This window comes from Acanthochromis polyacanthus, chromosome 23 (assembly GCF_021347895.1).
Source record: "Acanthochromis polyacanthus isolate Apoly-LR-REF ecotype Palm Island chromosome 23, KAUST_Apoly_ChrSc, whole genome shotgun sequence".
NCBI lineage: Eukaryota > Metazoa > Chordata > Actinopteri > Pomacentridae > Acanthochromis > Acanthochromis polyacanthus.
Genome location: NC_067135.1, coordinates 15,390,918 through 15,414,530, shown reverse-complemented (window position 1 = coordinate 15,414,530; position 23,613 = coordinate 15,390,918). Strand labels below are relative to the sequence as shown.

Below are 23,613 nucleotides of genomic sequence, written 5' to 3'. Positions count from 1 at the left end.
AAAATAGACTGAAAACACTAAAACAGACAAACTAAAATTCACATGATTCCTTGGATCATGGTTTTAATGACTTCTTAACCAAGACAGAGACAATGCATCTTGGTAACTATATTTATTTTTTTGTAAAAATGGTCACAGGTATAAAAGAAATAAAAACGGTCTATAAACAAACTCCTGCAGATGAATTATGTCGTCACTGCATGTTTTTGGGTTTGGAGATGACGCCGTCTGGATAACGCTTCTTAAACCGAGCTACAACCTCAGGATCCAACAGATGAATACCATCCAGCTGGTTTCCAAGAGTTATCCTACAGAAGGAAAAAAAGCAGCAAAAGGGACATTAAGAATATCTATAAATACACATAGCAGTGAGCTGGCGTTTAAATTAAACAATGACGGTGTGTTACCAGTTGGGCTGGACGTTGTGGGGTCGACCAAAGAGCTCGATCTTCCTGGTGCCGGGGGACAGTCTTTCTATCATACCGTAGATCTCATCTGGTTTGTGACTGGTGGAGCGGACCTGAGACAGTGTGAAGATACTTTACAGACTGAAGGAATCATGGATAACAAGAACAGCACTCCGAGAGCACAGCACTCCACCAAGGCTGCTCAGTCGCTGTATCATGTCCGACGGATGAAATCTTTAAAAAATGACATTGCACTGATCACAGACGTGTCTTATGCATGCTTACGTTAAGTACGGACACCGAATCGCATGTAGTGGGCGGTGGGAACTGACGGGACTCGGAAACACCCCCACAATTTACTGTAATTTCCGGACTATAAGCCGCTACTTTTTTCACACACTTTGAACCCCGTGGCTTATACAACGATGCGGCTAATGTATAGATTTTTACGGGCGAGCTTCATTCCGTCAATACGTTTAGCCTCGTCACATCAGACCAATGAAACAGTTCGAATTAAATCAAACTAAATTCTTCAGATCAGTCATTTTGTGCTTCATGCACACACCCGAAGAAATGTACATGATGCAGCTTTTAAGTTAAAGGTAATCAATCTGCCTGTCAAAGAAGGAAATGGAGGTGCTGCACGTTAGCTTAGCATCAATGAATCAACAGTGAGATGTTGGAGTCGGCAGCATGAACTGACTCAATGCGTTTTACTGCCGTGTTACAGGCACTGTTCGGAGAAAAGCATTTATTTAATTAAAAGGTAAAAAAATCTTCCTGTGTAAATATCTCATGGTACAACGTGGACACCTGCGGCTTATATATGTACACATTTTTTTCTTTTTTTAAACTGAGTGGGTATAGCTTAGATTCAGTTGTGCTCAATAGTCTGGAAATTACAGTTTTGTAGTAGGATCAATCATGTGATCATCAACAGGCAGCTGACAGAGTGTTCACTTCTTGTCATAGCGACAGTGACGCTGCACAGTTGTCTTGCAATGATACAGAAATCTTTAACAAATCCGTGGATCCAGACTATAAGCCAGATCACTGCCAAAATCTAATCACTTGGTCCTTGTGTCATTTCTGACCTTCTCTGAACATTTCATTCAAATCCGTTAGTCTGTTGTTGAGTAATGTTGCCAAAAGACAGCCAAACAGACAGACAAATGTACACCGATCGTCACATAACTCCGCTGCATTCCTTGGTGGAGTACTAACGTTACATCTGACAACGGATAAACGTTTACCTCGGCCACAATGACATCACAGTCCAAACCCCTGTTGAAGCCCTGCGGGTTTCCCTTCACACCCACCTGAAGACAAGCACACGGGTTTACATGTAACACATTCAACATGCACATTTTGTAGTTCAAAAAATGCAACAGTAGCTGATCAGTATCTCATTCCAAAACCCCTCCAAGCTAGGGCACAGCCTCTTTTGCAACCAATTAAAGAGCAAAAGGCGCTGGAGGCAAGATTCCTACAGTTTGAGGCCCAGCATGTTCATCTCTACAGCATAAGACAGACGGCTTCATGTACCAGGCAGTGCTCTTTTCCATGATTCAGCCAATGACCTGTCCTGCCGGTGCGGATGATTCTCTGAAGCTGGTTGGTTTTAACCCAGATGATTTCATCAACGCGCTCATAGCTGAGGGAGAAAAATTACAGGAGAAAAATGAGACAATCTCCTAACAATAAAATGGCCTGACGGTGATAACTGTACAAAACCTACCCCCAAAGGCTGAGACACTCTCTGCCCAACTCCATCGCCCTGGAAGGGGAAAGAACAACACGTGCAGGAAATATTACAGACAAAACTTGACTATGTAGAATTAAGGTAAAATAAAGTTCTTTCACCACACAAATGGCTAAAAATCTGAGTATTTCTTGATACATGGCAAGTGTGTCTGGGGTAAGATGAGGTTGATCCAACTAATCACAATGAAGCAAAGTGGCTCCTTGACAAAAATGTGTGACATTTGTCTCAGAGGATTTCTGTCAAACGTCGATCCTAATAATCTTTCATTAAAAAATGCAAGATTTTTAATTATAAATTTGCCGTAAATCTTCTCAAAAATTTACAGCATTCATTTCACAGTGTTTCCCCAAAAATGTTCTATTTTAACCTCTGAAATTCCTCCTGGTCTGTTATTTTTTCCGACAATGATCCTCATACATAATCGCATTTCAAAACATAGAACAACCAGAATATAAGTAACATTAAACTACCTAACAACTTATCTAAAGGTCAATTAAGAGATTTTTTTAAACATTAATAGCAGACTAATTAACGTCAGAGCTTACGGAAATTTGTTTAATTTGGGAAGATGCTGACATTTAATTAAGTAACCACATGAGTCTGCTCATTTAAGGGACGTCCTGACATTGTAGGAAATTAAACTGACTGTGGAGTTGCTAAAAATTTAACTGTTTTGTTGTGAGACAAACGGTCACATGAAGCAGCAGAAGGTCGCAACATCAGTGCAGCGTTTTATTTCCAAGACTGTTTGGGTTGTTGCATTTACCTGCCGGTGACCCAGAGGAAGAGGAAACCGTCATCCTGTAGAATGGGGATGTTCAGTTTTCTCATCTCATCATCAGTCAGAGTACCATAAGGCAGCTCCATGTGGATGTCCCAGGGAGGGTCGGCCATCACCACTGCAAATTTACCCAGGATGGACACGTCCAGGTAGCGGATATCACAGCAGATCCACTGGGAATCAAAGAATGGAATAATGCAATTTTCATTCCCACAAGAAAAAGAGGCATATTTAAACAAACTCTCACATTGTCATTCAATATTACTTTCCCCTGTCCTCACCTGTGAAGGGAAGAGTTTTCCCACGTTGCTGTCTGCGTCCTCTGCGTGGAGGCCCAGCTCTGTGGTTCCCGCCTGAGGTCCCAGCAGGCTGCTCTCAGCCTCCGGAGGACTGTCGATCTCATAGTGGACGTATTTACAGGTGTCCATGTGGAAACAAGTGTTGAGGAAGGAGCAGTCGCCAAGACTCTCGTCTGTGTGCTTGTTGATGATGCGACTGAATGACGAAATACATCGGACACACCACAAAATGAAATAGCCTGTCCCAGAGTCCGTCAATGGATTCCAACAAGCAAGTTCAAATTGTTTAGAGCCGCGACGGAAATCTGATCAAGGACGAAGGAGACACTTGATCTCGTAAAACTCTTGACGTAGACAAAGGTTTTCCAAGCGTTTTTGAAATCCAAACAATGTATATACACTGCAAGACAACGGAACGAGATTTTGATATCTGTACGATCAGCCAGTAAGATCATTGATCATTTGGGCGGTAAAGCATCTGCATCATGACCCTCTTCAAACTGCAGCTTAAACAGTGACTGATCTGGTACAAATTCAGTCCACAGTCGAGCAACAATCTGTACAGTGTCTGGCTTTAGACATCAAGTCTCCATCTGAGTAAAATAAAACTGATGTTGTAGCTGTAAGGTCTTTAAAGTGTCAAATCTTACTCTTTTGCCTGCATTGTTTCCAGTTGGCAGGTGTTTTGCCAGAAATGTTACTGCACAATATTACACATTACAGTGCCATCTTCAGGCCAAAAACGGTATCTTTTAAACTGCACCATGAAAATTCCTTGTCTGTTACAGTTTTTAAAGGCAAGGGGACAATTATGTAAAAAGTTACGATAAATATTTCTCGTTTTAAAAATGACATCAATAATAAATACATTTGCATATTAGAACTTTGTCTTAGTAAGCAGAGGCAGAGCAACAATTTGGACCATTCAGGACTAAACTTTTAGTGTTAATACTTTTATTGCTATGTAGCAGTTCTATGCATAGCTCCTTGTCCGTATTATGTTTTTTATATCTCTATATCTCCAGGTAACGTGTTGATGTTTTGTAATCTCTTGCAAAAATGGTTGGTTACACTTTTATCTGTCTGTTGTTTGTAGCAGAATAAAACCAAACCAAGTTGAAATCAGGCCCATGTTGTCTGCTTTATAGTGCCTTATAGACTGATTTCATCGTGTCAGATGAGGAATACAGGATAAAATAACTTTTAAAAGCAAGTACTTACCGGAAGTGTAACTTGGTGCATGGCTGAGGTGTGTCTCCGGAGCGAACACACTCCTCCTTGGTCCCGTGATCGCAGAACTCTTGGACCTGAGCTCGACCACGAGAGCGGAACTTTTCCACGATGGACTGCTCCTTGGCCGTGCTGGCGTTCAGCAGCTCCAGAATCTCTCTGCTCACCTGGAAATAAAAACACTCACTTGATGCTGCATCAATAATCACACCTCCAAACTATCCTGCCTAAATATTCCTCTTCTGCAAACTGGGAGTTGTCTGCTCAGCCGGTATTTTGGTGAAAGTAACAGAAGACGACCACTGCAGCCATGAGGAGTCGCACTATGGTTCATTCTGTACCTCCTGATTACTGCTGCTACTGTTTCTACTGATCATCTGAGTTCAGTGAATGTGTCTCAGTGATCGTAGAAAGACACCTGCATTTAGAAGAAACCTTCATATAAATACACCGTGAAAACAGTAGAGCTGCACAAAGTACTCTGTGTAAAGGTGACTGAAAAGCTCAAGTCAGAGGATGTGCACAAGAAAATGTTTTTTTATAAGGAAACAACATAAAATAGTCTGAGATTTCAACCTGTTGAGCTTCATAAAAGGAATGAAATGTGAAAAAGTCACCTCACATTGATCAGTTGATCATTTACAAGCTGCATCACCTGAAAAGAATTTCAATTCACCTCATTTTGAGAAATTTTCAAGTCCCGAAAACCCTGAAATGCGACATTCTTCAAGGATGTAATGTCATCCACACGTGCAGAACATTATATTTTTAATTTTTTTTGAGGAGTGCTCAAAGGGGTGAGACAGGGAGGATGGAGGAAAGACGGGTGAGGAGAAGGGGAAGGCAGATGATGTTAGATGACGACAGAGAGGGGAGAAAGGAAAGGAGTCTTCAAAGGGGTGAGAGTGGTGAAAGGGAGAGAGAGGGGGGAGGAAGGGGGAGGAGAAGGGGGAGGCAGGCAAAGCCAGATCGAACATCCAGCAGCCTCTTTCACCTTCAACTCCTGTTTTTTCTTTGGGAAAAAACGCCACCAAAAGGATTTTTTCTTCTTCTTTTCTTCTTCTTTGGCATTTTCTGCCTCAAGAAGCTCTCCGATTGTTTCCTCCAAATCTCCCTTTTTACATGCCATCTCCTCTCTAAGTTTCTCTTGATGGTATATCTGTTTCCTCCACTCTTCCTCTCTCTGCTGGTGTTCGAACTTCTGAACTGCCATCTGATCTTGGAGGGTGGAGAGCGTCACAGACCGTCACTGAGCGGATTCTTCCTCTTTGGGTCTCGGTGTGTTCATTGCTCATAAATAAGCAATGAGCAGTTGTTGTCGTGGTTCAGCCTCTGGATTTCTCCGTCTTTCATCTGGTCTTGAAGCTGCTGCTCCTCTCTCACTTTTGCAAATGTTTGTTCCATGTTATCCATCATGACTCTGAGCTCAGAGCCAGCTTTTTGTTGGAGTCCTGCAGCTCATTATTTGCAGTCTACAGCTTCATGTTCTGCTCCTCCAGTTTTCTGCTTTGCTCTCTGATTCTGGTCTCTGTGAGCATTTTGTTACTGTGCATGCTCCTGATGAGCAGCTCCAGATCAAGCTTCTCTTTTTTCAGCATTTCATTTTCCTTCAGAAGCTTTTCATTCTGCTGTCTCAGCGTTACAGTTTCAGCTTTGTGGTCTTCAGTCTGCACTTTTGCATTGCCTTTCAGGAGCTCAGACAGTCTGAAGATCTCCTCGTCTTTCTCCTTAATTTCGGCTTCATAATCCATGATGTCGCCCCATGACATGGACTTGCTGGTAGAGGAGTCGTCCTCCTTCAGCTGGTTGTTGGACTGGACTTTATCTGCCTCCAACTCTTGACATTTCTTCTGGCTTTTTTGCAGAAGGAATTCTAGTTGGCTGATCTGGTAGTTGGCTGCCTCAGCCTGCTGGATGAATCGCCGCTTTTCACTGAGCAGCTCTTGAATCCGACGGATGGAGGCGTCCAGGGATTGCTGCATCCCAGTCAAGTCAGAAGGTCCATTCTGACGTTGAGGAGGGCCATTAAAACCTCCTTGGCGTCTGCTTGAGTTCGGTCTGGAAGACATGGTGGTCGCTTGTAGTTTGTCGTTTGTCAACTGCTGTCGATATTTGGTGATACTTTCTCTGCTGGCTCTCAGGGGAATTCTGTCCAAACACTTTCCGAACAAAGAGGATTGTGATTCTATTCTATTCTTTTCTAGAATGTTAGTGTGGCACCTGTGATGTCACAATAACATTTTAGAATCCTCCTTGTTCTGTACAGAACTTTAATGTGTGTTTTCTTTCTGATTTTCTTTGCTACTGTTGCTAGGCAACTGTATGAAAAATAAACATCTAATCTCACTGCACTCATCAAATCAGTTTGTCTGTGTGGATTCTCAGTCATCCAGGTCATGGAAATCGTAGGATCTTCCGTAGAAATGAAGTGGACTTCTCTTGTAGGTTCTTGAAGATGTTTCACCTTCATCCAGGAATAACAAAATTTAGTCACTCTAGCTCCAATGACTAATGGCCCAGTAACAACCAGGACTCACATGCCATATGTCTTCACGTTGTTGTGAAACCGGGTGGTCCATCAACAAAGACAACAATCAGTTCTATAACTCCCCATTAATCTCATGTATTTCATGAGGCAGACGTGTAAAAGAGCGATGAGCTTCTCCAGACGATTCAAACAGATGAAGGTGTAGCACATTAGAGTTTGTTTCTGAGTTTGTTTGAACTAAAATCAAATACGCATAGCTTGTTTAAGCGGTTGAAAACTTAATTAGTCAAAATAGTCTTTCCTCTTACCTTCTTGCTCTGCTGCTCCTTGGTGGACTGTTGGTTCAGGAGGCTTTCAATCTCCATGTCCACATGAGATGACTGGCTTTTGCTGCTCCTGCCTTTCTTTTCAGCCCCGCTACCTGATGCCAAAGGCCCTGCCAGCTGTGAGGAGGATGCCGGCGTTAGAGATGTGGTGGAGGACGAGTGTGGAGGAGAAGCAGAGCTCTGAAGTGAGGGCGAGAAGCCAGCAGCTCTTTTGCTGTGGGTTTGGTCTTCGGCTTTCCTCTTGACTCCAGTCCGTTGTGCTCCAGCCCCAGACCCAATCATAGCCCATAGTTTTGTGTGGTCCACGGCTACGACGACTGTGGAGGGAGAAGTGGAGGAGGACAATGTAGAGGAAGCTAAAGTAGGCTGTCGGACCTCGATGAGTTCCTGAGCAGAGAATTTGAGCAGCAGACTCTGGATGCAGCCATGACTGACGGCTGTTTCTGACTGTGACGAGAAATAAACAAAACAAGCAGACGTCAGACAAGGAAAACATTCAGTTTAGGAGTACTATTTGTCTGAAGACAAAGACTCACACTGTTGAGTTCATTTGTAATAGCAAGGGAGTCTGTCGGCATTGAAAGACTGAGATCAGACAGATATCCCAGCAGCCTCTTCTCTAGTTCAGGGTCTGGTGGTTTTTCTGTCTCCTCCTGAGAGGTGGACGGAGCTGACGGAGCTGGACTGTCACTCCTGGCTGTGGAACCATCTGTGCTGCCTCCGCCTTCTGAGGGGATTACAAAGTTAAAGGAATACATTTTTCCACAAACACCACATCAACCATAATCAGCCACTTAGGACCGACTGACAGCAAACCTTCATGCCCATTCCAAGCATTTTTTGTATCATTTTTGAGTCACTACTGAAACCTGGCAAACAGATTAACTCTGCGGTGGGTACTGGTCAGTCCTCTCCATCTTGCTCCCAACCAGTACCAGGAAAACAAGAACTATCTATACTAACATCCCTGCACTGTTAACCTGTTAAATACAGAGTTGATTTTGTGGTTCTTTTATTGTTTACAGTCTTGTATGGGTTGGTACCTTTACATGTCATGCTCTACATTGTAGAGCTTCTCTGCTCCTAATCTGCCTCTTAGATTCTCAGAACAACTGCTTGTAGCTGCTCTGCAGTTCAGATTAGTGGTTAAAGAAGACTGAGCCTTTGCAGTAACAACTCTACAGCTTTGGGATAACTTTGTTTAAATCAGATGTTCTTCCTCCACTGGCATTTTAAAGAAAGTCGTCAAACATGTGTTTTCAATGGCACTTGGTTGCTCTTAATAATCTTAGTAATTGATTTATTTTGTCTATTTTAGAAGTGGATCTTGGAACTTCCTGTTTGTCTTGTATTTTTTAGCACTGTACATTGATTATACAAGTTTCATTCTGTTTCCTGTCTTGCTTTTGCACAAAGCTTTGTTTTTGTTTTGGTGGTCCTGTCATATAAACAGTGCCTAAACTGTGTCATATCAATAAACTGTATTTGATTTGCTCTCCATATAAAGCAAAAATAAATAAATTCATAAACACAATAATAACACAAAAACCAGGCTGCTATTGTATGAATCTGGATGTGACAAGTCCCAATGACACACTGATGGATTCCAGTGACATGCTGTATTATCAACGCAAGAACTGCAACTTGTTTTCAGAGCTTTCAAAAACTATTAACATACTGTAATCATAATTTCAGTTTTTAAAGAAATGTTATTTTTGAGATGCAAAAACAAAAACCTACACTTCCAACCAATACTTATTTTCTCTATTGGTGAGACAAGATTGCTTACAATTTACTACTCGTTAATTCCAACTCCCTGTCCATCATCTATGATAACAAACATAAGCATCTCATCTGCGCATGTAAGACGCTAAAACAGAAGACTGAAAGGACAGACCAACAGTTTAGGACAAGTTACAGGACACCTATAGCCTCCAGTTGACATTTATCTTAATTCTTGACAGTTTATAGACAAAACTTTCAAGTCATTAATTGGACAAACACTCTACTAACTTTTTCGAAACAAAACAAACGTTAGCTGTCGCCCTGCTGGTACCCAGAGTCCGGCCTGACGGTACGTACCAGCGGACAGCTGTGCGGGGTCTTTCCGCCGCCGCTGCAGTCTCTCCCGCAGAGAGTCCAGTTGCTTCTTGTGCGCCTGGATATTGCTCCATGTATCCGACATGACGAACTGGATTTAAAAAAGCAACACCAACGCCGGTCACACCGAGCGTTGTCTGAACAAAAGTTGAACGCTGGCCGCCTTTTTAGCAGGGAAGTATGTATGGTACGCCGCGAAAGAGTGTCCGGCCAGCATCTTGGGGGAGGTTAAACATTCCGGCTCACTGATGCTGTGCCCACGACATAAATGTGCAATTCTGCCAGGTGAAATACATGCATGACCGCGCGTATAAAGTTGTTGTAAAGTGCTATTTCAGTAATAAAAAACACAACAACGACTATTTGACAATTTTCGATGATTTAATTGTCGGACTCTTTTTGGGTACGGACTGGAATTAAAAGCCCACTTCCTCCGTGCAAAAACCATTTGCAGTCGTGATGTTTTCCGAAAGAAGTGACCATTTTCTGTCAGCACGGGTGCATTAAAGTCTCAAATTGAGCATTTATTCGGTGACTTGCCGCATTTGGTTCTTTGTCTCTCCGCTTTTGTCGCTAACAGGCTGCTGCTGCTCTGAGCTAACGCAAAGATGGCGGAAGACGAGAAGAGTGGCGAACCTGTGAAAGAAAAGAGCGAACTGCAAATTATGAAGGTAGGTCAACTCGGCAGTGTCACACTATTGTATAGATACACCTACAGTTTCATTACTTTTCCGTTTTGTTGACTTCGTGTGAGGTCAGTTTGGTGTGTTTCTTGCTGGACGTATCCTACACGAGTCGTTACTATAACAACAGGCTGTCATGCTAACAGGCATTTTTTTGGTGTCTAGCTTTTATATTTCATTCTGTGGCAGATCTGTAATGTTATCCACATTTCTTATTCTGTATGTAGAATGGCTTATAATCGTTCACACTACCCCGTTTAACTTGCATATAGATGATTTGTATGCAGTCTTTGATTGGCTCTGTATCATTTTTGCTGACTCACCAGATTGCCAGTGTGCCTGAGATTCAGTCACCATGTATGAGCTCTGCAGATGCACATGTTCCCTTCAGCCAATTCAAGGTTTCACATCTCCAGAAAATACAGAAAATGCATATACTTGATACTAATAGTTTGTCAAAGTATTAGTGCATCTCAGTATTGTACTACAGCAGAGGCATTGTTGGTATTTGGACACTGATGTCCCTTTAAAATATGAGATACTGAGCATTGCTGGCTACATAAGTCTGTTGAAGTGAAGGCATTCTGTCACTATTCCCCCTTGTCAACTTATTTCAGATTAAAAGTCATACACCGTGCAACACTGAGCTCTACACTCAGAAAAATAAAGGTGATTACTGGAACAAAAAATAGCTCTTTGCAGTGATGGCATAGAAAAACATTTTGTTGTTCCACAAAGAACCTTTTAGCAAGAGGTTCTTTAAAGATTCATTTATTCAAATATTTCTTCCAAGAACCACCAAAGCTGCCTCAAACTAACACCAAAAATGTGTTCTTAAGGACCCATAAAGGATGCTGCAACGAATGCTGAACCTGGCTTGACTTTCATAATAGGACTTGATCATTTTTTAAGTAATTTGTAAGCAAAGAAAATAAAATGTAGGAATTTGCAGAATGTCTAGGTCTGCATTTTAATACACTTACAATTTCCAGGTTGTTTACTGTTGGTGAGACAGAACAACATATTACAAAATGCCAGCTTGGGATTTGGGAGATGGTGATAGTTAGTTCTCAGTGTTTTCTGATGTTTTATAGATCAAATCAATCAATTGAGAAAGTAATCTACAGATTAAACGATAATGGACGTCATTGCTGGTTGCAATTTTGCTATCTGCTACCAAATAACTTAATATAATCAAAGAACCACGACATGTCAAGTTGTGTGAGGAACCATTCATTAAAATAAACAGAACCAGACAGCTTTCAGAAGAACTATTATTTTTCTGAGAAGGTAAAGTGAGGTCATCCTTCTTCCGTTCTGAGCAAAAGTCTGTTTAAAGTGTAATGATAGCTTATCCAAGTACAGCAACTAACAATAAAGCAATAGAATGTGTTTTTTATTGCGACTCTGCTGCCTGTTGACAGAGTTTGGTAGCTATTTATTGGTTGCAGGGGTAACGTTCTACATAGGTAGTAGTGACAAACAATGTCACTACTGCAAATATCCTGCTGTGAGGCTGTGAAACGGAACTATCTTCATAATAAAACACTTTATGTGACAAAAAAATTCAGTAATCAGGCTTGCACTAGCATTAAAGTAATATCCAACACTTTAAACTATTATTAATCTTGGGCGGGTTCAATGCATGAATAGTTTCAGACCTTTTTTTTTATTCTTACTTTTGGAGAAAAATACATTTGATTCACACCATTCATGTAACATTTATGGTTCTAGCCTCAGTCACCCAGGCTTACCGATGCCAATATACTGCAGTCAGATTTTGCTATTAGAAATGCGCATTTTGATCTATTCTTAAATTACTGTTATGTAATCATAACCTACTATCACCTTCCCAACACCTGCTTTTCACCACAGGACCTGGTGGATGAAGTGTATAATTTCAGAGACCATTATTTTGAGACTCACAGTGTGGAGGAAGCTGGACAGAAACAAAGTGATGTAGCACAAGAAGTGGAACGGACACTGAAGAAGCTGGAGGAGAAAGAAGGTGAGGTGTTGTCTTTCAATAGCAACCCATTAGTTTGTGATTTGCACCTTATTACTCACAGCCACCGTGTCTTTGGATCTTCCAACAGAGTCCTTTAAACACAAAGCAGAGTTTTTGCTGCAGAAGGGCAGGTGTCTGAACGCAGCTGCAGACTTCAGTGCTGTAGCAGAGGAGTGCCTTTCCCGCGCTGTGAAGCTGGAGCCTGGCCTGGTCGAGGGCTGGAACACATTGGGCGAGCAGTACTGGAAAAAAGGAGATCTGATCGGTGCCAAGAACTGCTTTACTGGTGCCTTGCAGCAGGTATGAAGAGAAGTCTGTCTACATTGTTTTCCTCCATTCAGTCACCTTGGGTTTATATAAAAAGCATAATTCAAGAAACACAAACCCAGAGGAAGAGTGAAGCAGTAAGATGTAATTTAAAGATCAAACATCCAAACTAATTACAATGTTGGCACTTATTTACAGCATATTTTGATTATGTAAACTAGTTTTCTATTCAGAATTCCCAGTTGTTAAATTCCAAAAAATCTGGGACAACATCCAAGGAATTTCTGGGCTTTTTCTGAGGACTAGTCTCTAAATAATTTAATAGAATTAACATTTTCTTCCTTATCTCTCCATTGTGTGTTTCACTTAATAACTCATAGGTCTGTGCTTTACTTTCCACCCTGTAGAACAAGAACAAAGTGTCTCTGCGCAACCTGTCTATGGTCCTGAGGCAGCTACCAGTCGCTGACAGAGATGCACACGGCAAGCAGGTGTTGGAGAGTGTGGACATGGCCCGACAAGCTGTCCAGTTGGACGTCACAGACGGGACGTCCTGGTGTGAGTAGAGAGTCGGACACAATAGCAACACATGATAGAGCGTGGAGTGGAGAAGTGCCCCTTTTCCTCTTTGGATTGAAGGAGCTTATTTGTTATGCAGGCCAAAGAGAAAATGTCATGTTTTTTTCACACAATCTTTCTTAAAGTTGTATTTTATGTTGCTGTTTTCACAGATATCCTGGGCAATGCCTATGTGTCTCTGTTTTTCTCCTGTGGACAAAATCCACAGTTGTCCCAACAAGCGCTAAGTGCCTATGCACAATCTGTAAGTATGCAAACACAAAGCGCACACACCATTTCCATAGTTAAAAAACCAGTTTGTGTGATGACAGTATGTTTTACTTCCGTCTTACCTCTCTATAGGAGAATGTGGACAGAGCTGCCTCTTGTTACCCAGAGCTGCATTTCAACAGAGCCACCCTGTTCCAGTATGAGGAGATGTTCGGGTCTGCGCTCGGCGGTTACAGTCGAGCAGCGGCACTCGACCCAGGCTGGGATGAGCCGCCAGAGCGAGAGAAGCAGCTGCTGGAATACCTGGAAAAAGTGACAGAACTGATACAGAACAAGGTGGGTGAAGGTGTAGCTCAGTCTCATTTAGCACAGCAATTTATGTTATTACATAATTGAGACAGTTTACAAAACACTGTCATACCCGTACTGTATTGCATATTCGTGGATTTTGTGCTTCTTTTTTTTTACAATGGTAAACACATAGGGCAACACACAGTTTGTATGTGTTGTCTTAGAATGTCTTGACAGTTGAAAAACCCAAAGATATTTACTTTCATAAAAGGCTAATAAAATAAACCAACATACACAGATAAGAGGCAGGAATACCCTTGTCTATGTAAAATACTCAGAAGTTAGCATTAATATTTAGTTTGTAACAACAAATGGTTTTAGAACTAGTAGAATCTAACTTTGGAATTACATTGTGGTTACAGAAATCATTTTCTTGCAATAAAGATGTGGGGAAAAAAAACGATATTTTGTTGTCTCGAATGAGTTGAGGTCACCTCCTGTCTTTATTGTGTTTATGTTTTATGTCTTTACTCTCTGGTTTACTTCCTTCAATAGTTGTACATTAGTCGACATAAAAAAGTCACCTTTGAGCCTGTTGACTTACATCGTCATAAATACCGTTATCAAGATGACTAACCCACCAACACAAGGTGGCAGCAAAGAGCAGCCTTATTTCTCCTCCAACCTTCTGTGTCTCCACTTGTTCAGGGGAAGGTGAAAGCCCGACGACTACGGACAATGATGTCAAACCTCAACACATCAGCTTTAGGTCCCTGCTCTTCTCCTCAGTTTCGCTCACCGTCTGGTCGCATCGGCAGCCTGGAGCCTCGAACTCTTAACTCCCTCACACACGGACATAATGCTGGGGTGGCTGCCCTGGGGAAGGTGGTGTTCAGCCTGGCCTCTGAGGGTCGTATGGCCTTGTAAGTGCAGCTTTAACATCAACTAAAGTACATAGAACTGGTGTAGTAGAGGAGAATGAGTTTTTGTACTTTTCTAGTAGTGGTGTAAAGTCTTGCACTCTCTTTTCTCCAGTACGTTTGGCATGGTTGACAGTGAGGAGACCTGTATAGTAGTGATGGTATACAACACAGCGGACAGCTGGGGCGTCCTGATTGGTGATTCCGTAGTCATTCCTGAACCTCAAGTCAAACGTCACAGTATAACACATAAAGATAAGGTCAGTGTTTAACGCATCCTGTGTACATTTCCCACAATAAGTAACATCTGTCTGAGTGTCTGACTTTTCTATGTTTTCTACAGTCGCTTGATTTCAGAAGTATACGAGTGGACTCCCCTCTGCTCCTCATCGTCAATGGCAAGAAACAAAACATCCAAAGTCAGATTGCTGTCTCTGTCAGCTACAAACCCCAGAGAGAATGAACTGAGCCACAAGCACATGGACCAGGTTTTTAGCTGGATTTAAAAGAAGATTTTGCATACATTTTTCAAGTGTCCAAAGCCTCTTATGTGTTTTTTGTATATAGAGGTCACCATGTTATGTTTGTTTATATTTATATTTTTTGTATTCTGTTGTTATAAGGTCGGACATGGGATTGTTGTGTAAATGAATGAACCTGTGATAACAATGTGATGTCAGCATTATGACTTTAGTTTACCTTGAAGAAAATGTTCTTTTTCCGTACACAAAGGCTACGTTCACACTGCAGGCTCAAGTGACCCAAATCTGATTTTTTTGCCCCTATGCGACCTGTATCTGATCTTTTCATGACAGCATGAACGACACAGATATGATTTTTTTCAAATGCGACTCAGGCCACTTGGATATGTGGTACTAATTCCGATATGTATCGTATCTTTTGCCATGCGACTTCAGTCTGAACCAATGATGTGTATATATAGAGCTCTATATACACGTCATTGGTCTGAACGGCCAGGTCACATTTATCCGACCTATACGTCATTGGTACACGACAAACGTCACTATTCTGCGTTCAAGCAAAACACGTCTTCGGGCTGCCGAAGACGTGTGTCTTGCCGTGAGAGTGTTAAAAAGAGGCGCTCACATATGTACGTAAAGGTCGCCCTTATCATTCGAAAATTCTCAGTGAAGTCCGCATCTGTGAAGCCTCTCACATCACTATCCCACCACTCCTGGCTGCGACTCCGCACCCACACAGTTCTTTGGACAGACGTTGCTGCCACTACCCCACAAAATGCCAGGGCCAAAATCCTGGCTCTCTCCGTTCTTGACCTTCTCCTTAAAATGATTAAGTTATAAATATGCTGTTAGCGTCCATGTTTACTTCTGTAAACGCTGAACACTCTCTGCCTGTGTCGTTGTTGTGTCCTCTTCTGCGCATGTGGGAACCTTTTGAGTCGGGTGAGGTTCACACAGGAGATCACATACATGTTGCATTTAATTGGAAATGTGAACGAACTCGCAAAAAAAACGGATTTCACAAAAAAATCTGAATTGAGCATTAAGCCCTGCAGTCTGAACGTAGCCATATTGTTTGTGTGGTGTCCTATAACAGTCATGCTCAAAGTAGACCAAACTGGGCTCCTTAAAGACATATTTTGACTGTGACCGGTTATACTGATGCTATTAACAATGGCGGTGCTCTAATGGAGTCTCCCAGTAGGCCATGACAGTATGACCATGAGTCGATATAACACGATAGCAGGACTCAGAAACCGATGCAGCTACGTGGAAATCAGCAAAAAGTAACTACAGTGTAGACTTTTTCTATTGTGACATGCAAAAATATCTTTCATGAAACAACCTGCTGATCTTCACTATATTGTCTATCATTAGAAACATCCTCAGTCTGGGTAATGCAGTTAACCAACTGCTTTGGTTGATTACTATGCAGTGACAAACTCATTGACGTCACAACTTAAACACTTCCAAAAAAAACAAAAGAACCAATAAATAGCTCAGTTTAATCCACATTACTTCAGTGTAACAAATCAACAGGTTACTGTTCAGAGCAACACCACAAATCCAATTTTTAAAACTGTGTGCATGACAGATCATCTCACCGTAGTGGTTCAGTAGCATATATGGATTACCCCGGCAAAGGAAATGTTTGGTTTTTTTAATGCAAAATCTAACGTGGCAATAAACACCAACATGTTTCAGTGCCATCATGTAGTGTCTGTCTCCACACTACATATCTGAAGAATACATATTTATATTAAAATCAAAGAACAAATGAAGTAATCTCACCAAATCTTAACTTCTGGCATACTGTAAGTTAAGGTAATATTTGTATTGGAACATATCTAAATGACAAAATAGCCTGTCAGACGTGCTCTGTGAAAAGGCAGAAGATTTTGTATTTTACTATAACCTAAATGTACAGAGACAACTAAAATCAATACAGAACTGTTCAAAACACATGAAAAGTTATAATAACCGCAACAAAAATGCACTTTAGGCAAACACCTGCAACTAGATGGATAATAAACCAACCGTATGAGTTAATGAAACCTGTTCTTCTCAGTGATTACTGATGAAGGGTCGGCCTTTATCCCTGGCAGGGGAGCTGAACTGGAAAAAAGGTTTGGCTCCGTCGGCCTCCAGGCAGGAGAAGAATCGGCTGTCCCTATCAGGGCCGAGGGAGAAGGACTGAGGGCTTCTCTGGGGAGTCGCATGTCGAGCCACTCCTGGGTGACACAGGAGATTTGATGGATGTCATTCATTGTTATTCTGACTGAAATTCCCTGACATAGACAATTGGCTCATTACTCCTGCTGTTCTTTCTTGATGACCATCTCTTTAGACCAAACACCTGCAGCTGTGTCTTTCTTTGTACTATTTAACATTATTCTTGCTGTGCTTCCTTCCTCTTCTCATTGCTCAGTATGGACACATTCGAAACCTGACCTCATGATCTTAGGAAAGCATCTAATTCTTATTTATCTTTCTTGTTTTGCCTACATCGACATTTTGCAATAAATTTCCTGCCAAACATGTTGTTTTGGACTGCAACCAACAATTATTTTCACTATCAGCTAATGTGCCCTGTAATCAATCGATTGTTTTGTCGTGTCATGTATAAAATCAATAATTACTGAAGCTAAGAGAGGTCAAGTTGATAAAGACTGTTTTGGTTGTCTGATTAAAAGTTCAAAATCCAAAGCTACTCAATAAACAGAGGGTTTCTACAGGTAATTATAAAGCATTGTAAGTCATTAAGTTGATTTTGTGGAAAATAAGGCCTTAAGTGGCATTTAAAATCATTACATTTGATTCTCAGTGGCATTAAAAATTCTTTCTGCAGTTTTCAAGAAAGATATTTGACAATAATAATATATAATTATAGACTGCGATTCATCAGATATGTGCATCTGCATAAACATGCTGAAGTATTGCGATAACTGTTCTGGTCGGTTGGGTACAATTGCCAAAAACTGCATGTTTTTAATGTTGCTGGCAGGCTGGACCAGGTGGAGGAGAACTGGGAAATGCAAATTCCAGCAAAAATGGCTTGAAAATGTGGAATTCAGAGAATGACCACAGCCCGTGGGTGGTCAGGGGTGGTTTCCAGACTCAGAAATAGTGAAATGTAGGGACAGTTTTCATATAAAAGTCATGTTCTACAAAAAACAAACCCGTGTAATTTCTTGAGTTCACGGTCATGGGATTAAAATGTTTACAGTATAGCATTAAAATGGTATTAAAAAGCATTAAGTTTGACTGGCTGATTTCTGCAGAAACCCTGAAGCAGCAACAACCTCCTCCCTGATAAGCTAAAACTACTTCAAGGCCCAGTGTGCAAGAATTAGGGCCCTCTAATGGTGACGTTGTAGACTACAACTCACTAAATGCCCTCTGTTTCCAAGCACATAAATGATTCGCACTTACATGGTGCCTTTGTAACTTGAACTCGGTTCAATAAATCAATTTAAAATATGTTTCTAATTATCCTTGAGTCCTTTAACTCTCTGAGCTCCAAAGGTTTGAAATCCTTGTTATATTTTTTTAAAAAGGCAAAATTACTCCATTTATCAGAACCAGAAATACCAGATTTGAACTCAACTGTGATGTGCCGTGCTGTCAGGAAAAGGAACCAAATGTAAGCTTGAAATCGTTATATCTCTCTCTATATATATATATATATATATATCAGTCCAAAAATCCCCCAAATTGAAACATTTGCTGTAAACATAATCTTAAAAAAGAGCAGCTGTGCACCAGGGAAGCATATAAGTGACTCAAAAACAATTACGTATGAAAATTTGTCAATCATATTCTTCAGACAAAAGGGAACCTGCTGGTTTGGGTACAAACTGCAGCAACAATCACATCTTTTTGGGGGTGAAAAAAGAGAAATTACAATTCTCACTAAAATTACAACATGTATCATCTATTTTTTTGCATATATTTCAGCCCTACTGCTCAGAAGACGTTTTTGAGAGATGTTTCCATGAAGATGCAGAACTTTTGTGAGCAAAATTATGACAGGAGCAAAAATGCACAGAGACTACTTTTGTTTTATAGGGAGAATGATCAGTCAGCTGAAAGAATTATTGGTGAGTAACTTTCTGGTGACAAATTATCTAAAAGGGAACATTGTTGTCCACAATTAAAAGTAATACTACCTAATAAATAAGTATTCAATCATCAGTTATTATCAGCATGACCATTCTTCATTCCATTTGACATGTAAACATCAAAAACATTGTCAGGTAGCTGTTCCCTATTTTCAAACATTAACTGGAGACAGGGGACATGATTCAAATATGGCAACTCTACTCATGATTCTGTATATGAAAAGCAGTGACAAAATATTTTCACAAAATTCATGTAGGGACCGAAAAACCCACGTGTGTTATTACCTTTGTTGAAGTCTTGATATCCAGGTTGTGGCGCTGTGTCGACTTCCCCTGCACCCACCGCCATGTTACGCAGCCTCAGAGAGTCGTACAGCCCCTGGAGCTTCTGGTACTGTCTGTTCCTCTCCATCAGCCGCTCAGACACCTCACTGTACTTCCTCTTATACTCCTCCATCACCTGACCATCAAGATTTAGAAAAACACGTCTTCAAAATCCAAAGTTAAGAAAACAAGTACAGATGATGACAATGGGTTTTTCACTCGTTAAGCTTTTTTTCCAATCTTATCTGATGTGCAACAAACACAGTATTTTTTCACAAATCAGAATGCACCCTGGCACTTTTTTAAACCACATTACGACTACCAAACTTCAGCAATGCTTGATTATGGTTTGTTTGTAAAATAAGGTGATGAATCAGCCCTTTTGTAGCTGTCATTTACCTTCTTCAAGGAGGCAATTTCCCCCCTCATGGCATTGAGCTCCAGTTCTCTGCTCTGGTTCTGCTGGGTCAACAGCTTCTCCATCTGTTTCAGCTGCGTGTCGGCCCGTGACAGGCTGTACTCTTGATACATATGCTCCTGATGGACCTGTGAAGACACAGCGAGTGGCAAACCAAATGTTGTTTCAAAGGCAGATACTGAGGTACACTGCGTTCATATAGACAGAGAGACACCTGACCTGATAGCCCCAGAAGGCCAGAGCCCGAGCACTGATATCCAGAACTATGTCTGGTCGCAGACCTGCCAGCACCATGGCTTTGTACTCCTCCGAGGGTGACAGCTCTGTCCTCACAATGTCCAGCTTCCCAGACAGCGCAGAGGAGCAGGCCGGGCAGATGGCGGGGGACCGGGTGAACTCACCGGATCCGTGCTGATCACAGAAAACATGAGAACATGCAGTGACCCAGGCGAATCCGCTCAACTTGGTCCGACACTTTGGGAAATTACACAGGAGTGTGTCATCGCAGAGAGACATGGTCATTACTGTGAAGAGTACAGCAACTGGTCAGTGATGGAAAAGCTTTAAATCACGCACAGTGTACAGCTATACTGTACATTTAACTTGGAGCAGCTTAACCATCAAATTTCAGGTGCATTTCATGATTCAAGGCATTGCGTCGTAAAATCTGATGAGTTTGTGGCTGTATTTTAGGTGTACAAAATGTAAGTCTTCAGCTTTAGAATTTTGGGGAGTTATTTGCCTGACCCTTTAAAGATTTCCAAGGCTCACTGGATCCTTATGTTTTCATTTGGTGCCAGTGATGTTGCTGCTTTAAGAATAGCACTGGATCACCATACCTTTAAAAAAAAAGGAATAATACAATGTTGTAATAATATCTTTTTCCAAGATCCATGCATCTATCTTTCCTCGTATGCATTAAAGCCCTCTAAAGTAAGACAGTACATTTTGTGTTTTTTCCCACGATTTCACAGAAACCAGTTTGGTCTGATTATTATTAGTTATCAAGCTTTGGTACTGTGATATGTGACAAAAATGTGTAAAGCTTTTCTCTTGCATCATTTTTCCAGGAATATCAAGACTAGGATTGGTTGTCAAAATCATTATTTGATCAAATTTGCTATTAACAATCAATATTAGTAATAATACTCAACTTAAAAAATACCTATCTCCAGATAAGTGGAGCTAAAGGTTGGCATCTGGTCCAACTCAGTGGTTCACAAACGTTTTTGTCACAAGCAAGCATTGCCAAGGCACACCTGTACATATAATTCTAACTCTGTAAGTCACCACAAGTAAGACTAATCCCAAGACACACAGTTTAAGAACTACTTGTCTAGTTATTCTGCACTCACGGCGGCATGTAGATCATTGGCTAGCATAGGGTGAAAGTGGGATAACTTTACTTTGTCACGTCTCACATTTGAAACAAGTTAAAATGTAAAGATTTCTGGGCTTGGTTAAGTTCTGAATGTTTAAAGATCCTGACACCACCTCTGTTAGGTGTTGTACACTGTTTAATTCCTTCAACCAACAGCCCTCCTGTGTTCACTGGCAGCTCGCATTAGTACAGTATGTAGAGTTATACTGTTGATTGGACTGTGGCTCCTAATAACTCCTCTACAGGTTTTAGAGTTTTCTTCAAGTTTATTTCTAATTACTTCTAGTCTGCTTCAAAGAAAATGAAATAAACTATAGTTCAACACCTCCAGTTTATTTGTTAAAAGAAACGTAACTCGAAATTTAGCAACCGACATTACTGGCCATTAGATGGCCCTAGCATGCAAGCACTAGCTGGCTAGCTCGGGTAAACTTTCTTCAAGCTAAGCTAGTTTGACCGTCATGTCAATGCCCTTTCCTTCGGTTCCTGGTTTAAATAAACACCTCTCACGATAACAACTGTATTTTTTGCTGAACTCTATCTGAACTGAGTGACTTTTATGTGATAATTAAATCGGTAAAAACGCTTATTTCAATGGTAAACAAACAGGACTTACCAGTTAGCTCTTGGCTCTGCAGGTGGTATCCGGTGATACTAAATTACTTGTGTAATCTGATTGGCTAATTGCAACTCACTCAATAACAATGGCAAAAATAACGGATTTTTTTTAAAGAATAAACATAATATGTGGAAACATAATTGATCTGAGAGATGTGCAGGACCACTGTGCCAGATATTGGCCAAAAAAATTAATAAAATTACAAAAAACAAAGCAAGAAAAGCACCCTATAAGCTGACAGCAATGCCTAAAAAAATGGAAACCACTACAATAAATACAGCAAAAACAAGGAAGCAAAAATGAACCTGGAACAAGAAAGTAAATAAATATATGAAAAGGCAGATATGTTGTTGTAATAATTCCAAAGTAATATTGCTCATGATAATTAAATATTGCACATGATATGGATTAAAAAAATACTCAATAGGTTTGTATGCATTCATTTTAATGTAAGTTAGAAAAAGTCCTCCAAAAAATAATACAAAAGCAACTGTAATGCATAAAGGCCATGCAAGCCGTTGAGACTCAAGCGAGCACGCACTGTTGAATTAAACCACCATTTTGTGGTTGTTTCTGTTGGTTAACTATTGTAGATATGTTGGGAATACTGTTTGAAAGATAAGTGCATTTTCTGGTCATACTCATATGCTTTTTTTTTTCTTTTTTAATTTCTGCTCTGTGTGTTGCCACTTTTACTTGAACAAAGGGTTTGACTTTAAAAACAATATGGAATTTGACTTAACATCCAGCATAATTTTCTTTATTTTTCAAGTGATCTTCACAAGCTTGTCTGGACTGTAAGCCCTCTGGGTGGCAGTTACTTCCCCTGAAATCAAATAACACCCAGATTTCTTGTGCAGCTGCGAGTGGAGGGTCTATATGTATAATGTGAGACACCTACTTAAATATGGCACCCCCTCCTCCGCCACCACCACCTCCTCCCACTTTTCTCTCTCTCTTGCTTTTATCCATTTCTCCACGTGGTACAGGAGTAAAGGCGGGGGGTGAAAGAGGGGCATTGTGCTGTGCAGCAGTGGATCCGGGGGTTCATAGTGAGAGAGGGGAGATGCTCACTCAACTGTGTCCAGCACGCCATTGTCAAAGATTCCCATCTATTCTCTGCCTTTTAAATAGAGCTCCAGTGTAAGATGTGTTTTTTTTCGGGAGGGGGAGGTGGATGGGGCATTATGCGCCTGGTGATAACACACGAATTACATGCATGCATGTGGAATGGATGTGTGGCCCCCACTTTCACAGCACTGCAGCGTTGTTGATAATTGGCCCTATGGAAATCAAAAGGGTTATAAATATCGCCTGTACCCCTCTCAGCGCAATAACAGAACCGGGAAGAGATGGATTTTGACTCTTGCTGAGGGAAACCACCTGCTTGTCAATTACTATGGCTATAATTTGATTATTTATCCACCACGCTGAGGATTAGGAAGCTGCGCGCATGAGGGGCGCACATGCAGGACATCACCTGACTCACAAGTCACCTGTTAGATTTCTTTAACTCCATCTGCATTTGATCATCTCCTTTAGATTAAAATTTAAATTAAAACATTCGTGTTGAAGAAAACAAAACCATACGCCAATTTTCATTCGGTTTTAGGGCATCCAACCGCTTTGACACCATTGTCATGTTTTACTGAAAGTTTATAGCTGCTGTGTGAGTGTATAGAGGAAAAAATAAAGCTGGGGAGAAAGAGAAAGAGAGAACCAGGGAGGCTGTGTGTTACACGCCATTGAAATGCAAATATCATCGAACAAGGAGTGGTTCTGTGTGTGTGTGTGTGTGTGTGTGTATGCTGTGTAGCCTATGTGTGTGTGTGTGTGTGTGTGTGTGTGTGTGTGTGTGCGTGTGTGTGTGTGTGTGTGTGTTCGTTCCCTGTATGTGCATGCAGCGGGGCAGCA

At 41.1% G+C, this 23,613-nt stretch overlaps 3 protein-coding genes across 6 annotated transcripts; 1 reads left to right on the top strand and 2 right to left on the bottom strand.

Annotated features, from left to right (window-relative positions):
* Nucleotides 1–32: 32 nt before the first annotated feature.
* On the bottom strand, nucleotides 33–12,263 carry mettl3 (methyltransferase like 3). Of its 4 annotated transcripts, none has more exons than XM_022220061.2 (11): nucleotides 12,147–12,263; nucleotides 7,833–8,023; nucleotides 7,279–7,743; nucleotides 4,474–4,649; nucleotides 3,235–3,448; nucleotides 2,939–3,126; nucleotides 2,146–2,184; nucleotides 1,953–2,061; nucleotides 1,661–1,726; nucleotides 408–520; nucleotides 33–308 (listed from the first exon to the last, which is right to left on the bottom strand). In XM_022220061.2, exons 2-11 carry the CDS (start codon nucleotides 7,872–7,874, stop codon nucleotides 194–196), a joined length of 1,527 nt encoding a protein of 508 aa, XP_022075753.1. In that variant the 5' UTR covers nucleotides 7,875–8,023; nucleotides 12,147–12,263; the 3' UTR covers nucleotides 33–193. The 4 variants fall into 4 exon arrangements, with proteins under 4 accessions (XP_022075753.1, XP_051800056.1, XP_022075751.1 ...); XM_051944096.1 differs by lacking the exon at nucleotides 12,147–12,263 and adding an exon at nucleotides 9,310–9,600; XM_022220059.2 differs by lacking the exon at nucleotides 12,147–12,263 and adding an exon at nucleotides 9,379–9,600.
* ttc5 (tetratricopeptide repeat domain 5) lies at nucleotides 9,831–16,545 on the top strand. The gene is made up of 9 exons (XM_022220063.2): nucleotides 9,831–10,067; nucleotides 11,955–12,087; nucleotides 12,176–12,387; nucleotides 12,762–12,912; nucleotides 13,086–13,177; nucleotides 13,276–13,479; nucleotides 14,143–14,357; nucleotides 14,470–14,614; nucleotides 14,698–16,545. The coding sequence occupies exons 1-9, from the start codon at nucleotides 10,005–10,007 to the stop codon at nucleotides 14,815–14,817; spliced, it is 1,335 nt and encodes a 444-aa protein (XP_022075755.2). The 5' UTR covers nucleotides 9,831–10,004; the 3' UTR covers nucleotides 14,818–16,545.
* LOC110969882 (E3 ubiquitin-protein ligase CCNB1IP1) lies at nucleotides 16,325–23,295 on the bottom strand. The gene is made up of 4 exons (XM_022220064.2): nucleotides 19,919–23,295; nucleotides 19,681–19,827; nucleotides 19,243–19,417; nucleotides 16,325–17,067 (listed from the first exon to the last, which is right to left on the bottom strand). Exons 1-4 carry the CDS (start codon nucleotides 20,219–20,221, stop codon nucleotides 16,901–16,903), a joined length of 792 nt encoding a protein of 263 aa, XP_022075756.1. The 5' UTR covers nucleotides 20,222–23,295; the 3' UTR covers nucleotides 16,325–16,900.
* Nucleotides 23,296–23,613: the final 318 nt, after the last annotated feature.

Excerpts from the sequence above, each read along its gene's own strand:
- mettl3 (XM_051944096.1), bottom strand. The coding sequence starts at position 9,481 with ATGTCGGATACATGGAGCAATATCCAGGCGCACAAGAAGCAACTGGAC. Across the intron at positions 8,024-9,309 it reads GTTTGTTTTGTTTCGAAAAA|AAGGCGGAGGCAGCACAGAT; the intron begins GTTAGTAGAGTG and ends TAATCCCCTCAG. Across the intron at positions 2,185-2,938 it reads TTCCTCTGGGTCACCGGCAG|GGCGATGGAGTTGGGCAGAG; the intron begins GTAAATGCAACA and ends TTCCCCTTCCAG.
- ttc5 (XM_022220063.2), top strand. The coding sequence starts at position 10,005 with ATGGCGGAAGACGAGAAGAGTGGCGAACCTGTGAAAGAAAAGAGCGAA. Across the intron at positions 10,068-11,954 it reads GCGAACTGCAAATTATGAAG|GACCTGGTGGATGAAGTGTA; the intron begins GTAGGTCAACTC and ends TTTTCACCACAG. Across the intron at positions 12,088-12,175 it reads GAAGCTGGAGGAGAAAGAAG|AGTCCTTTAAACACAAAGCA; the intron begins GTGAGGTGTTGT and ends ATCTTCCAACAG.
- LOC110969882 (XM_022220064.2), bottom strand. The coding sequence starts at position 20,221 with ATGACCATGTCTCTCTGCGATGACACACTCCTGTGTAATTTCCCAAAG. Across the intron at positions 19,828-19,918 it reads TGGCCTTCTGGGGCTATCAG|GTCCATCAGGAGCATATGTA; the intron begins GTCAGGTGTCTC and ends GTGTCTTCACAG. Across the intron at positions 19,418-19,680 it reads AAATTGCCTCCTTGAAGAAG|GTGATGGAGGAGTATAAGAG; the intron begins GTAAATGACAGC and ends CTTGATGGTCAG.